Here is a 10607-nt window from a genome sequence, read left to right as displayed (position 1 = left end):
GTTTTCTAGTACTCATTAAGTTAAATATTCATGTAAAAAATAAGATGATCGAATATTAGTATCTATATTTTTTAATCAAATTTATATTTCAAAAAATGAATAGTTACTCTTAAAATTATATTTGTCGTCTATTTTTTTAAAACAAATATCATTCAAATATATATAGTTGCCAATGCTCAATCATTTTGATTTTTGACATGAATAATATATTCTATAAATTTTTTAAAAAATAAACAATTTAAATCATTAAAATTAATTTCAAAATAGGCCTACTACGCCTAAACGCTTCCTCAAAAGCGAAACCTTAACTAATTATCCTAATACTACTATTTAAAACTTTGCCATCTCTGTCTCTTGGTCGCATTTTGATTCAGACATTTTGTCTCATAGCTTATCTCCTCATTCCCTATTATTTTGTAGTAACAATTCATCAACTAAACAAATAACAGAGATTTGTTTTGCTTGGGAAATCAATACAAGTCACATGAAGAATTCGATCAACCTCAACTGCAACAAAAAATCCTGGTTTGGTTTCGTTTTCTGCTTCATTTTATGGTTTCTGTTGCTTTGTTTCGTCTGTTCAGCTTCATTTTCAGGCAACAAAAACAACAATAGGCTCACCTTCATTGCCAACTATGCAAATTCATTCATCTTTCAAGACTCCACATCTCATTCTATCTCCGAGAATGAGGAAAACAGAGTTGCTGATAGCAAGGATGGAGTTAAACAGGTTGAGAACACAACTCAACTGGTCTCCAAACATGTTTTGGATTCATGCTCAGGTCGATATATCTATGTTCATGATCTTCCTAGCAGATTCAACACAGACATTCTAAAGAATTGTTCATCACTAATCAAATGGTTTGATATTTGCAAGTACATATCAAACATGGGTCTCGGTCCTCGTGCTGCGGATTTTCATGGGATTTTCCAAAACAATATCAGTTGGTTTGAAACAAACCAGTTTTTATTGGAAGTGATTTTCCACAACAGAATGAACAACTACAAATGCTTAACCAACAATTCATCTTTGGCTTCAATCATTTATGTACCATTCTACGCTGGCCTTGACATCGGTCGATACCTTTGGGGTTTCAATACTTCAATAAGAGATTCAGCACCCATTGAATTAGCCAAATGGGTTTCTGAGAAGCCTGAGTGGAAATCCATGGGTGGAAGAGATCATTTCTTTGTTGTAGGAAGGGTTACTTGGGATTTTAGGAGACAAACCGACAACGATTCCGATTGGGGAAACAAACTCATGTCACTACCCGAATCCAAAAACATGACGATTTTGATAATTGAATCATTTTCCCAAGCCGAAACCAATAGAGATTTTGCGATTCCATATCCAACTTATTTCCATCCATCTAGCGATGACGAGGTGTTTCAATGGCAGAACAAATTAAGGAAATTGAAAAGGCAATACTTGTTCTCTTTCGCGGGTGCTCCAAGACCCAACAATGAACATTCTATCCGGAGTCAGATTATTAAGCAGTGCCTTGATTCTGGAAAAAAATGCAAGTTTTTGAATTGTGCTTCGGGCGAAAACGAGTGTGATAACCCAACTTATGTGATAGAAATCTTTCAAAGATCCAAGTTTTGTTTGCAGCCTTCCGGTGATTCGTCTACAAGGCGATCAACGTTTGATTCGATCTTGGCAGGGTGCATTCCAGTTTTCTTTGATTCTAGATCCGCATACCAGCAATATATATGGCATTTACCCAAGAATTATTCAAAATATTCTGTGTTCATACCAGAGGATGAGATTAAAAATGGGAAAGTGAATATTGGGGAGACTTTGAGTCGGATATCGGAAGAAGAAGTGGCGGAGATGAGGGAGGAGATTGTGAAGCTGATTCCTAGAATCATATATGCAAATCCAATGTCAAGATTGGAGACACTTGAAGATGCATTTGATATAGCAATTGAGGGAGTTCTTGAGAGAGTAGAGAAAATTAGGAAAGAGATGGAGGGAGGGAAGAGTACTGAATTTTGAATTTGCTGCTGAGAATGGTTCGAGGCATTATTTGATCGGCACATAAAAAATCAAATACAGAATCGGACCCAAACAAATATGAATTGTTTCTTACAGGATTTTTTGGTTAGGAGAGAGATTGTATTTGGTTATTGTTTTGAAATGGGTTTTTTTGTATATTCCTGATTATGTGTACTTTAGCTTCTTTGTCTTTTTGGATTTGAAATGGGATAAGCAACTTGATTGTATTTGATTCTTCATTATTCTTGTACTATTTGAGGAAAACCAAAAAAAAAATATTCAGCTTCTATTATATTTATATGAAAAAATCTTAACAACACAATTTCCTTAAGAACCAAACATAAATGTCAAACTATGAAAAGGGATTTACATATGGACCCAGAGATGTGAATCTCATTTTTTTCTTCTTTCTTTTTTTTTTAAAAAAAAAAATTGTGAAAATTTTCTATACCACAGGTGATTTCAATGTCTACATTGGTTGTTTTGCTTTGACAATTCTAAAATTCTTGAAAGCGAAGGCAATTGGTAGTCTATGAGCAATACCCTCCACGCGAACTTCAAATCCGGAATTCAAAGCCATCAAATTGGAAAGAATAAAATTCAATGAAGACAATTGGTGTCTTAGTCTTTTTAATGTGTCTGTTAGGTTTTTATTCTTGGCAACCCCGTTTGACAAAACTCCTTTCAGATGTATTTATTTTAGCACTTTTATTTCAGTGAGGCTATGAGTTTATTAGATGCGAATCCAAACCCGAATCGAACCATGCAGAGAAGTTTGTGATGTTAATGCTTTCAAGATTGCCACTTCGCTGATTATTACGGGGGTCAGCTCGCGGCCGAAGCAAAATGCAAAATTGCATTCAAAATTGCATGTCCGTCGTTGCTCGCTCGAGCCAAGGAGTTCTCGCTCGAGCTAGGGCTTGCTCGCTCGAGCCAAGGAATGCGCGCTCGAGCCAAGGATTGCGTCCATACAAAAACCTGAAAGAGTGTATTACTCGCTCGAGCCAAGGATTCGTCGCTCGAGCCAAGGCACTAGTAGAAATCATGAAAAATACACTACTCGCTCGAGCCAGAAAAGCTTCGCTCGAGCGAGCCTCAGAATCCGGATTTCTCAAGGAGTTTGTTTTCTTCCCAATCTAGGATTACTTTTGGTTCTCTATAAATACTTGGTTTTCTCCCAAAACTAAGTGATTTTGATTGAACTCCTCCAGATCTTCGTTTTGGTTCTTAAGGATTATATCTGGGGATATTTTGTTAGTTTTCTTTGATGTTTTTATTGAGTATTCAACTCATGATTTAAAGAGAGTACATCAAAGGTTTGGTTTGTTATACACAAAAGAGAGAGTTGTTCTTCGGTGGAGTCTGAAGAATTCGAGCCTGAAGCTTCGGTGGATCCTGGAGTGGCTCTTTGGAAAGACAATTCCGAGGTGAAGATGGGGTTGGAAAAGGCACATAGAGGTTGGTTCAATTAGGCGTTGTGGATTCGCTAGGTAATTGAGAGTATACCTGTGTAATTCCTTTAAATCTTCTTAGTGGATTGTTCTTGTGGCTGTTGCCCGTGGTTTTTTTATCACAGTTGGAGGTGTCCAATTGTGGTTTTTTCCACGTTAAATAGTTGTGTCTTTTTGTCTTGATTATTTGATTGAGATTGTTATATTCTGCTTAAAATTTATACATAATCACAAATCAACATCTAGAGGATTTCTAGATTTTTTCAGTGTCAAAAAACAAAACTTGCACAAAATAAAATTCTACCAGTAATAAATAAATTTTTAAGATTCTCTCACTTATTTATAATTTTTCCTAGTTTATTGTCTTAGAAGATTCTACCTTTTCGCCTTTTCTATGTGCTTGAAGAAACTTTCATCATTTGTTAGTTATAAATGATGTTTCCTTAAGCGGGTAGGTAAATCTTAAAAAACCATATATGCACCTGTAAAGTACATAAATTAAAGTGTCGTTTATCTAGGTGAAAAATATTTTTATATGTTTTGATGTTTGGTATAATAAAAAATGAATGTTAATCAAAAATATTTTTCATGGTCAATAGAAAACAAATCTATGTGGGCAGGAAATGTTTTCACTTTTAAGAGACGAAAAACATTTTGTAGACTAAAATCTTACCAATATCATCACACTACCACCGCCACGCTCACCTCCACCATCACACTATTATCAACCACGGCCACTGCCACCATCATCGTCGCTATTACCGTTGCCGCCACCCCACCTCTACCTCCACCTTCGTTTCAACACTACCACTATCAAATATAGAAAAATGTTTTCTCAAGAAAACATTTTCTAGAAAAAAAAAATTCTTAAAAAAAATTTACATTTGAAATTTTTTTCGTCCAAACAAACAAAGCTTAAGATTGTATTAGGACTTCATTAGCTCTCAATGATGTATAAAATATTTCATTTTCAGGCCATTTGTTTCACATTCATTTTTACTTCTTATAGTTGGTCATTGTGCTTATCAGGTGTCATTCCTCAGGACAAAGTTTGTTAGTGTCCTGTTAGTGTCACACACGTTTATCACCTATTTTGTAAAGCCCATCTTGTTAGGATTAGCTTACACATGTGATAAATGTGGATTCTTGTAGACGTCCCCGAACGCCCCGGGAGGATGAGTCCCGTTCTGTTCGTATTGGGCTCACTACAGTTCAGGACCCTTAAATTGTCACGGTTCTTGATCTGAACCAAAGAGTCCAAATCCGGCAAATCATTTTGAAAAACAGCTTTTTAGAAAAGAAGTGTCAAACATGGACTGCTTTGCCAAATACAGAGTCGCCACCTAAATATTTTATTTTGGGAAATTTAGGAAATCCTAACTCAGTGCCAAAGGCCATGTGTCCGTCATTACCAAAGTTACCTCGGCTCGGGAACTTGGGTAGGATTAGGGAAGGTCAGCTATGAGCACCCCCTCTCGCCCGATCCGAAGATCGGCCTCTACTAACCATGATATCTCGTTTTTGAAAACACATGCGTTCTTATTCCAGTTTATTGGCCTAGAATTACTATGTGATGCGCACAGCAAAACAAGTATAGACTAGATCGCCTAATTTGGAACAAAGCATTGCATATCCGTTCGTTTTGGAAATGGTTTGAGGTTTGCTACTCGCGAGTAGGCTAAAACACGGATTTCAACGAGTTATTCTAACTCAAACAATCCAACCTTCACCCACAAGCATTCAGGCAGTTTATATCACATAAGCATTTAGCAACATGGTAAGCATGCTGTCATGTTAACATTCACACTCATGCGAGATGCTAAAGCATAAATACTTACAGCGTACTCCGAGCCAACACAATGAACTAGTTAGTAATCATATGCGTGATCCTAATTCATGTTAAGTGGCTAATGCAACGCATGCAGAGTGTCACTAGAATAGGCTCGGCTAATCCTAGGATGGCATGTGGGATGCAACAAGTAGTACGTATTCAAGTTAGATTTGGAATATTATGCTGTTAGTATGATGCGCCAAGCCCGGTGCATGCAATACTGATGAATGATGCACGCATGCATAGCATAAGGTATGCTAAATTAAACATGCCCTAATACTAACCATCAAAAGCAGGTAAGTAAAAGAGAGAAAGAAGTGGGGGTTGGAAGACATGCACACACGCACCCACACTTATTACAAATTTGCCCTCACTCGGAGGGACCGAAAGAATAATACAATTAACTAACCTACAAACTAATTAAATATTACAGACCAATTAAACTAGTTATCAAATTAATTAATCTAATAAAACAGTAAACAGCCTCGGGAAGAGGGCCCAATGCAATGCGTGTTCGGCTCTGCTCGGAAAGCCACTGCCATGCACAAGTTGCCTCTGCTTTGACTGTTATCCTCCTCTGAAAACTGTACAAGTCCCAGGGTTGCTTCTCTGAGTGCTGTGGAACACCACCGGCTAATGGAATTGGTCACCGGCCAAAGGGAATGATCACCGGCCACTTGTTCAAGATATCGGCCATTGATGGATGGCTGGTCGGCACTGGAGATGGCCGGCCGGCCAAAGCTTCCTGCGGAATCTGTTTTTGACAGCAGCAGAGGGCAAAGCATAGCATGGCAATGCATTTCAAGCAATGTATGCACCAACCACACTCCTTATCATATTCATGACTCAAAGGAGGATGGGTCTCGATTCTCGGACCACCAATCGCGCATTTCAATGCGTGATGGCCCAAGAAACCAAGTATGCATTTTGATATGGAATGCAATGCACATAATCAAACAAAGGGGCTCGACCTCTATCATACTCAACTCAAGAGGTGAAGCATGCATGCAAATGGAATGCAACCTAGACATGGAGGCTAAGTATGCAAAATGAGCACGCAAGGCATGTGACAACTATGCTAGTGGCAAAAATGCAACAACATGTAAAGTGGACTAAGCATAGGAACAATGCAAAGCAACTTAACCAATGAAATACATGCCAAATGCATCATGATTTCAAGCAAGCAACAACATGTAATAGGCCAAGTATGCAACAATGCACGAGGCAAGCATGCTATAACACATGAAGGATGGACTTAAACTAATTTAGGCAGCCCTCAAACAAGCCTAAAACAGTGGCCATAAACTATGGAGATGGGACCAAATGCACATTCAAGCATGCATGCATACATGATCCACTTCCTAAGCATCAAAAGGCAACTTTTAAGTACACTTAAAAGAGATGATCATGGACAATTAGCATGCAATGTAAGCTCTGAAAATCATGAAAGAGAGGTGCCAAACCAAATAATCAAAACAAGCAAAGCATGCAATAATGGTCCAAGCACTTAAGGCAAGCCAAGGAGGCTTAAACCATGGCTAAGTCAACCAAGCTTCACAAGGCTAAGAGGGCTTAAAATAGGTCCAAGGCAGACCTAAACAATGCTAAGGGTGTACCTAGATGGCATCTAAGTGGCCTAAACATGCATGTGTACACAAGGGCCTAAGCAAGGGGCATAAGACAACAACCTTATAAAGCATTAAAGGGGCATCAAATGCGAGCATACAAGCATGCTATGAGGATTGAAATGATGCTCTAAGTGGTGCCAAACCATTGGAACAAGGCAAGTAAAGCATGCCACATACTCATATACGTAAGGCTAACAAGCCAAAATGCAAAGAAACTATGCAAAATATGTTAAGCGTGACCAAAGCAACTGAAAACAGAGCTAAAGCACACTGAAACATACACAAAAGCTCCACAAAGCTTGGCCAAAATCATGCTAGAACAAGGGTCAACACCTAAAGCATGTTAAGGCCTAAACATGGCATAACAAGACATGTATGCAAGGCATGCAAGATGTGTCTAAACCAAGGAAAAAACAGAGCTATATTATGACATAATAAGCACAAAAATCAGTTAGGACATGGCCAACATGAACCTAAATTAGGTGCTCACACATTAGGCAAAAATGGTCCTTTTCAAGGACAACAAGGAGAGGGGGTGGCCCTCTCCTTCTTAGGACCTCAAGGCACCATCGTCACCACTGAAATCCCTCAAGATTTCAGTGGTGAGGAGGCCCAAATACAATGGTCCCGGAGCTCACCAAAAATGCACAAAAATGGAGCCTAACAAGGCTTAAGAGGGGTCAAACAACCTCAAAGCTCAAAACACTCTTAAACAACTATTTAGAGTAGACAAAACCAAGACTTTTATATGTTATACACCAGGTCTAAAAACAGTTGCAAGGTAGTCGAAAAAGCTATGCAAAAATGGGGTAAAAAAAGCAAGAATGTTACCCTTGAAGACCCTCTTCACAAATGGTGGACCAGCTACTTCTTTGAGCTCAAAACCACTCAAGAACACCAAGAACAGACCTCTGGCCCCTCAGCAACCAAGAAAAGGTGTAAGACTAGGTGTTTATGTGCAAAAGTAAGACAAAACACACACTAATACACAAGAGAGAGAGAGAGAGAGAGATATAGAGATGGAGGATATGCAAACCCTAACCCTAGAACTCAAAGCTCTGGAAAAATGTTGTCCCTCTCAAAGAGGGAGAAAAGGCTTCCTCTTATAGAAGATTCAACCTTGTAAAGCTTCCAAGGCAAGCTAACAAGGTTGAAATCCCTCCATACACGTGTATGGAGGGGAGCAAAGGTGGGTGCCAGCTATCACAGATGGCACAAAAATATCTGCAAAAGCAGATGAACAGTGGTCAGCCAGCAAAAAATGCAATTTGACCAAAATAGATGGTCGGCCGGCCAAAAAAAGTGCCAGCCAGCCAAACATTTGGCCGGTGGAAACAAACCAATGGCCGGTGGCCTCAAGCCATGGCCGGTGATGTGTGGGGATGGCCAACAAGCCATCCCCTGTCCCTCACAGGCAAAGCACAAGTGTTTGGTGCAAAACCAGACACAAAACAGTCGAGTCGAGAGATCTTGAGGGAAGGCGCACGTGGCTGAGACCTTCGGGAACTCAGGACGAACACAAACACGGATGATCACCGAGTGTTCAAGCGGTGACGTCCAAGTCTTGAGAACGGTCAAAAATGGGGTGACTACAATTCTATACATCTATTTGGGTTAGAATTGTGGAGTTCAAAATCTATTGTGGAATTAGGATTTTCATTTTTATCTTTCTTGAGCGAGATTGAGAGATCTAGGTGAGGAAAAAAAATAAAGATGTAGGGAGTGAGAGAAAAAAATACCGTAAGCACCGAAGTGAGCTAGGGCTCAACTATCCTTGAGCATGAGTTTGGGTAGTGGTATAGGTTTTGAATATTTTGGTCATCTCACATGTATTATTTATTTTATTCATAACGGAAGCTCTCTATGATGGATGTAGGTAATTTGGACCAAACTACGTAAATTTGTATGTGATTATTTTTCTCCTTGGTATGTCACTACAACTAGAGACCAAATGCTTTGGTTTTTAAAAGTAAAAATTTTGTTGCAAAAGACATTTAGGGACCAATTTCTATCGTCATAAGAATAGTCACTAAAAAGTCGTCCCGAAAAGTCAAAAACAAGGCTTCTAGCGATAAAATTTTGAAAATGTTACTAATAAATAGACTTTTAGGAACAATAATTTGGTCTCAAAATGGTTTACTTTTTTAGACAAAACATTTGGTCCTAAAAGGATAATAATTCATTACTAATGTCTAATTTTCGTTACTAAAAATATAATAACGAAACTTTTCGCAACAAAAATATTTGGTCCCTAAAAAATAATTTTGTCTCTAAATTTTGGTCTCTAAAACCTTAATTTTTTGTAGTGTTGTGCATGGATGGACATCCGTTGGTGGGATGTGGTATAAATCCTAATAAGTGGTATCAAAGCTAAAGGTTACCGATCCTAAGTGCGATTGGCAGAGGGTGCAGTTACTGCACACGGAGGACTCAAGTAGAAGAAAAAGAAATCCCAATGGTTCTCAAAATTCGATGAAGGTAACGTAGTTGTGGGCGTCATGGTTTTTTCGAGTCTAAGGCCTGATTCCTACACAAATGTTGTACCAACTCCCTTTGACCAACAAAGAGTCGTCACTTAATTTTTTAAGGAATTAAGGACCAATCCGTCATAACCAAAAAATTCCAAATTCAAGAGCGTCGGTAGAAAAAGGGAAGGTCATTAAATGAAAGCACTCATTTTTACCCAATCTGAAGATTGGCTTCTACTAACTTTCTATTTTATAATTTTAGTGGTTAATTATTCACAAACTTTATTATTAGACCTAAAAACATTTACTAACCCTAACAACTAGATAATTTGAATAAATAATGAATATCAGTTATTTTAGATTGAAAAAATAATGCTATATTTTTCAAAAATTAAGATTTTTAATCAAAAGGATATTTTTAATCATTCATGGCAATGGACTCGAACTAGAATAAGCAATATTCACATAAAAACATTCAAAACATATAATTTTGCATAGAAAGAGCATTTAATTTGGATTATTTAAAAGACAATGCAACAAGACACAAGCACATGCTATGAAGGTTAAAAGGACTTATCTAGATGCCCACTTTCAACGTCTTACATGAACATACATAAATAAACATGATCCAAGCATACAACTAAACACACAAAATATAGTCCTAAGCCCGGTTTGAGGCTATTAAATGATGCTTATGCAAACAAGGCAAATAACAAGTAAAAAGCAAAGAAAATATACTAAACTACATGATGATCAAACTGGGCTTAAATACACGGTTTCTACATGATTAAATGAACCTAAACATGTTGTTCTAATATAAATAAAGAAAACATGTGAGAAGAGGTAATAAAATTGATAAAACAAAGAGACTATATAATGAGATGATGAATGAAGACCCTCGCAAGGATTGACTAATGAAAATAAGCAAAGAAAGGGTATTGAAATAATATAAAGATAAGAGGTTACCTGCTGTTTTGAAGAAAATGCAAGAAAGAACGAGAAACGTTATAGGGAAATTTAGACAAGGGAAAAGGTATTTTTGAGAATACTGTTGTTCACTCTCCTCTGACTCTTGAAAAATTATCGGTTTTTTTTTTTTTTTTGTCCTTTTCAATTTATTTTTAGTACCAAACATTAAAATCCAAAGATTGTGGCAAATTAAAATACTTACTTCAGCCTTTTGAATTGGTCTAGAAAAGTAATTATTTACCTGCAAAATGAATGGAAGGG

The 10607-nt window shown here is 37.6% G+C and overlaps 1 protein-coding gene across 1 annotated transcript; it reads left to right on the top strand.

Moving 5' to 3' along the window:
• The first annotated feature begins 365 nt into the window (after positions 1 to 365).
• Positions 366 to 2226, top strand: LOC114321639 (putative xyloglucan galactosyltransferase GT12). Its single transcript, XM_028268827.2, has one exon. The coding sequence runs from the start codon at positions 485 to 487 to the stop codon at positions 1997 to 1999; it is 1515 nt and encodes a 504-aa protein (XP_028124628.2). The 5' UTR covers positions 366 to 484; the 3' UTR covers positions 2000 to 2226.
• The last annotated feature ends 8381 nt before the right edge of the window (positions 2227 to 10607 follow it).

This window comes from Camellia sinensis, chromosome 7, assembly GCF_055761805.1.
Source record: "Camellia sinensis isolate YWXY chromosome 7, ASM5576180v1, whole genome shotgun sequence".
Lineage (NCBI taxonomy): Eukaryota > Viridiplantae > Streptophyta > Magnoliopsida > Ericales > Theaceae > Camellia > Camellia sinensis.
This window is presented reverse-complemented; position numbering and strand designations above follow the sequence as displayed.

Bases quoted from the DNA above. Each gene is read 5' to 3' on its own strand.
- LOC114321639 (XM_028268827.2), top strand. From the start codon at position 485: ATGAAGAATTCGATCAACCTCAACTGCAACAAAAAATCCTGGTTTGGT.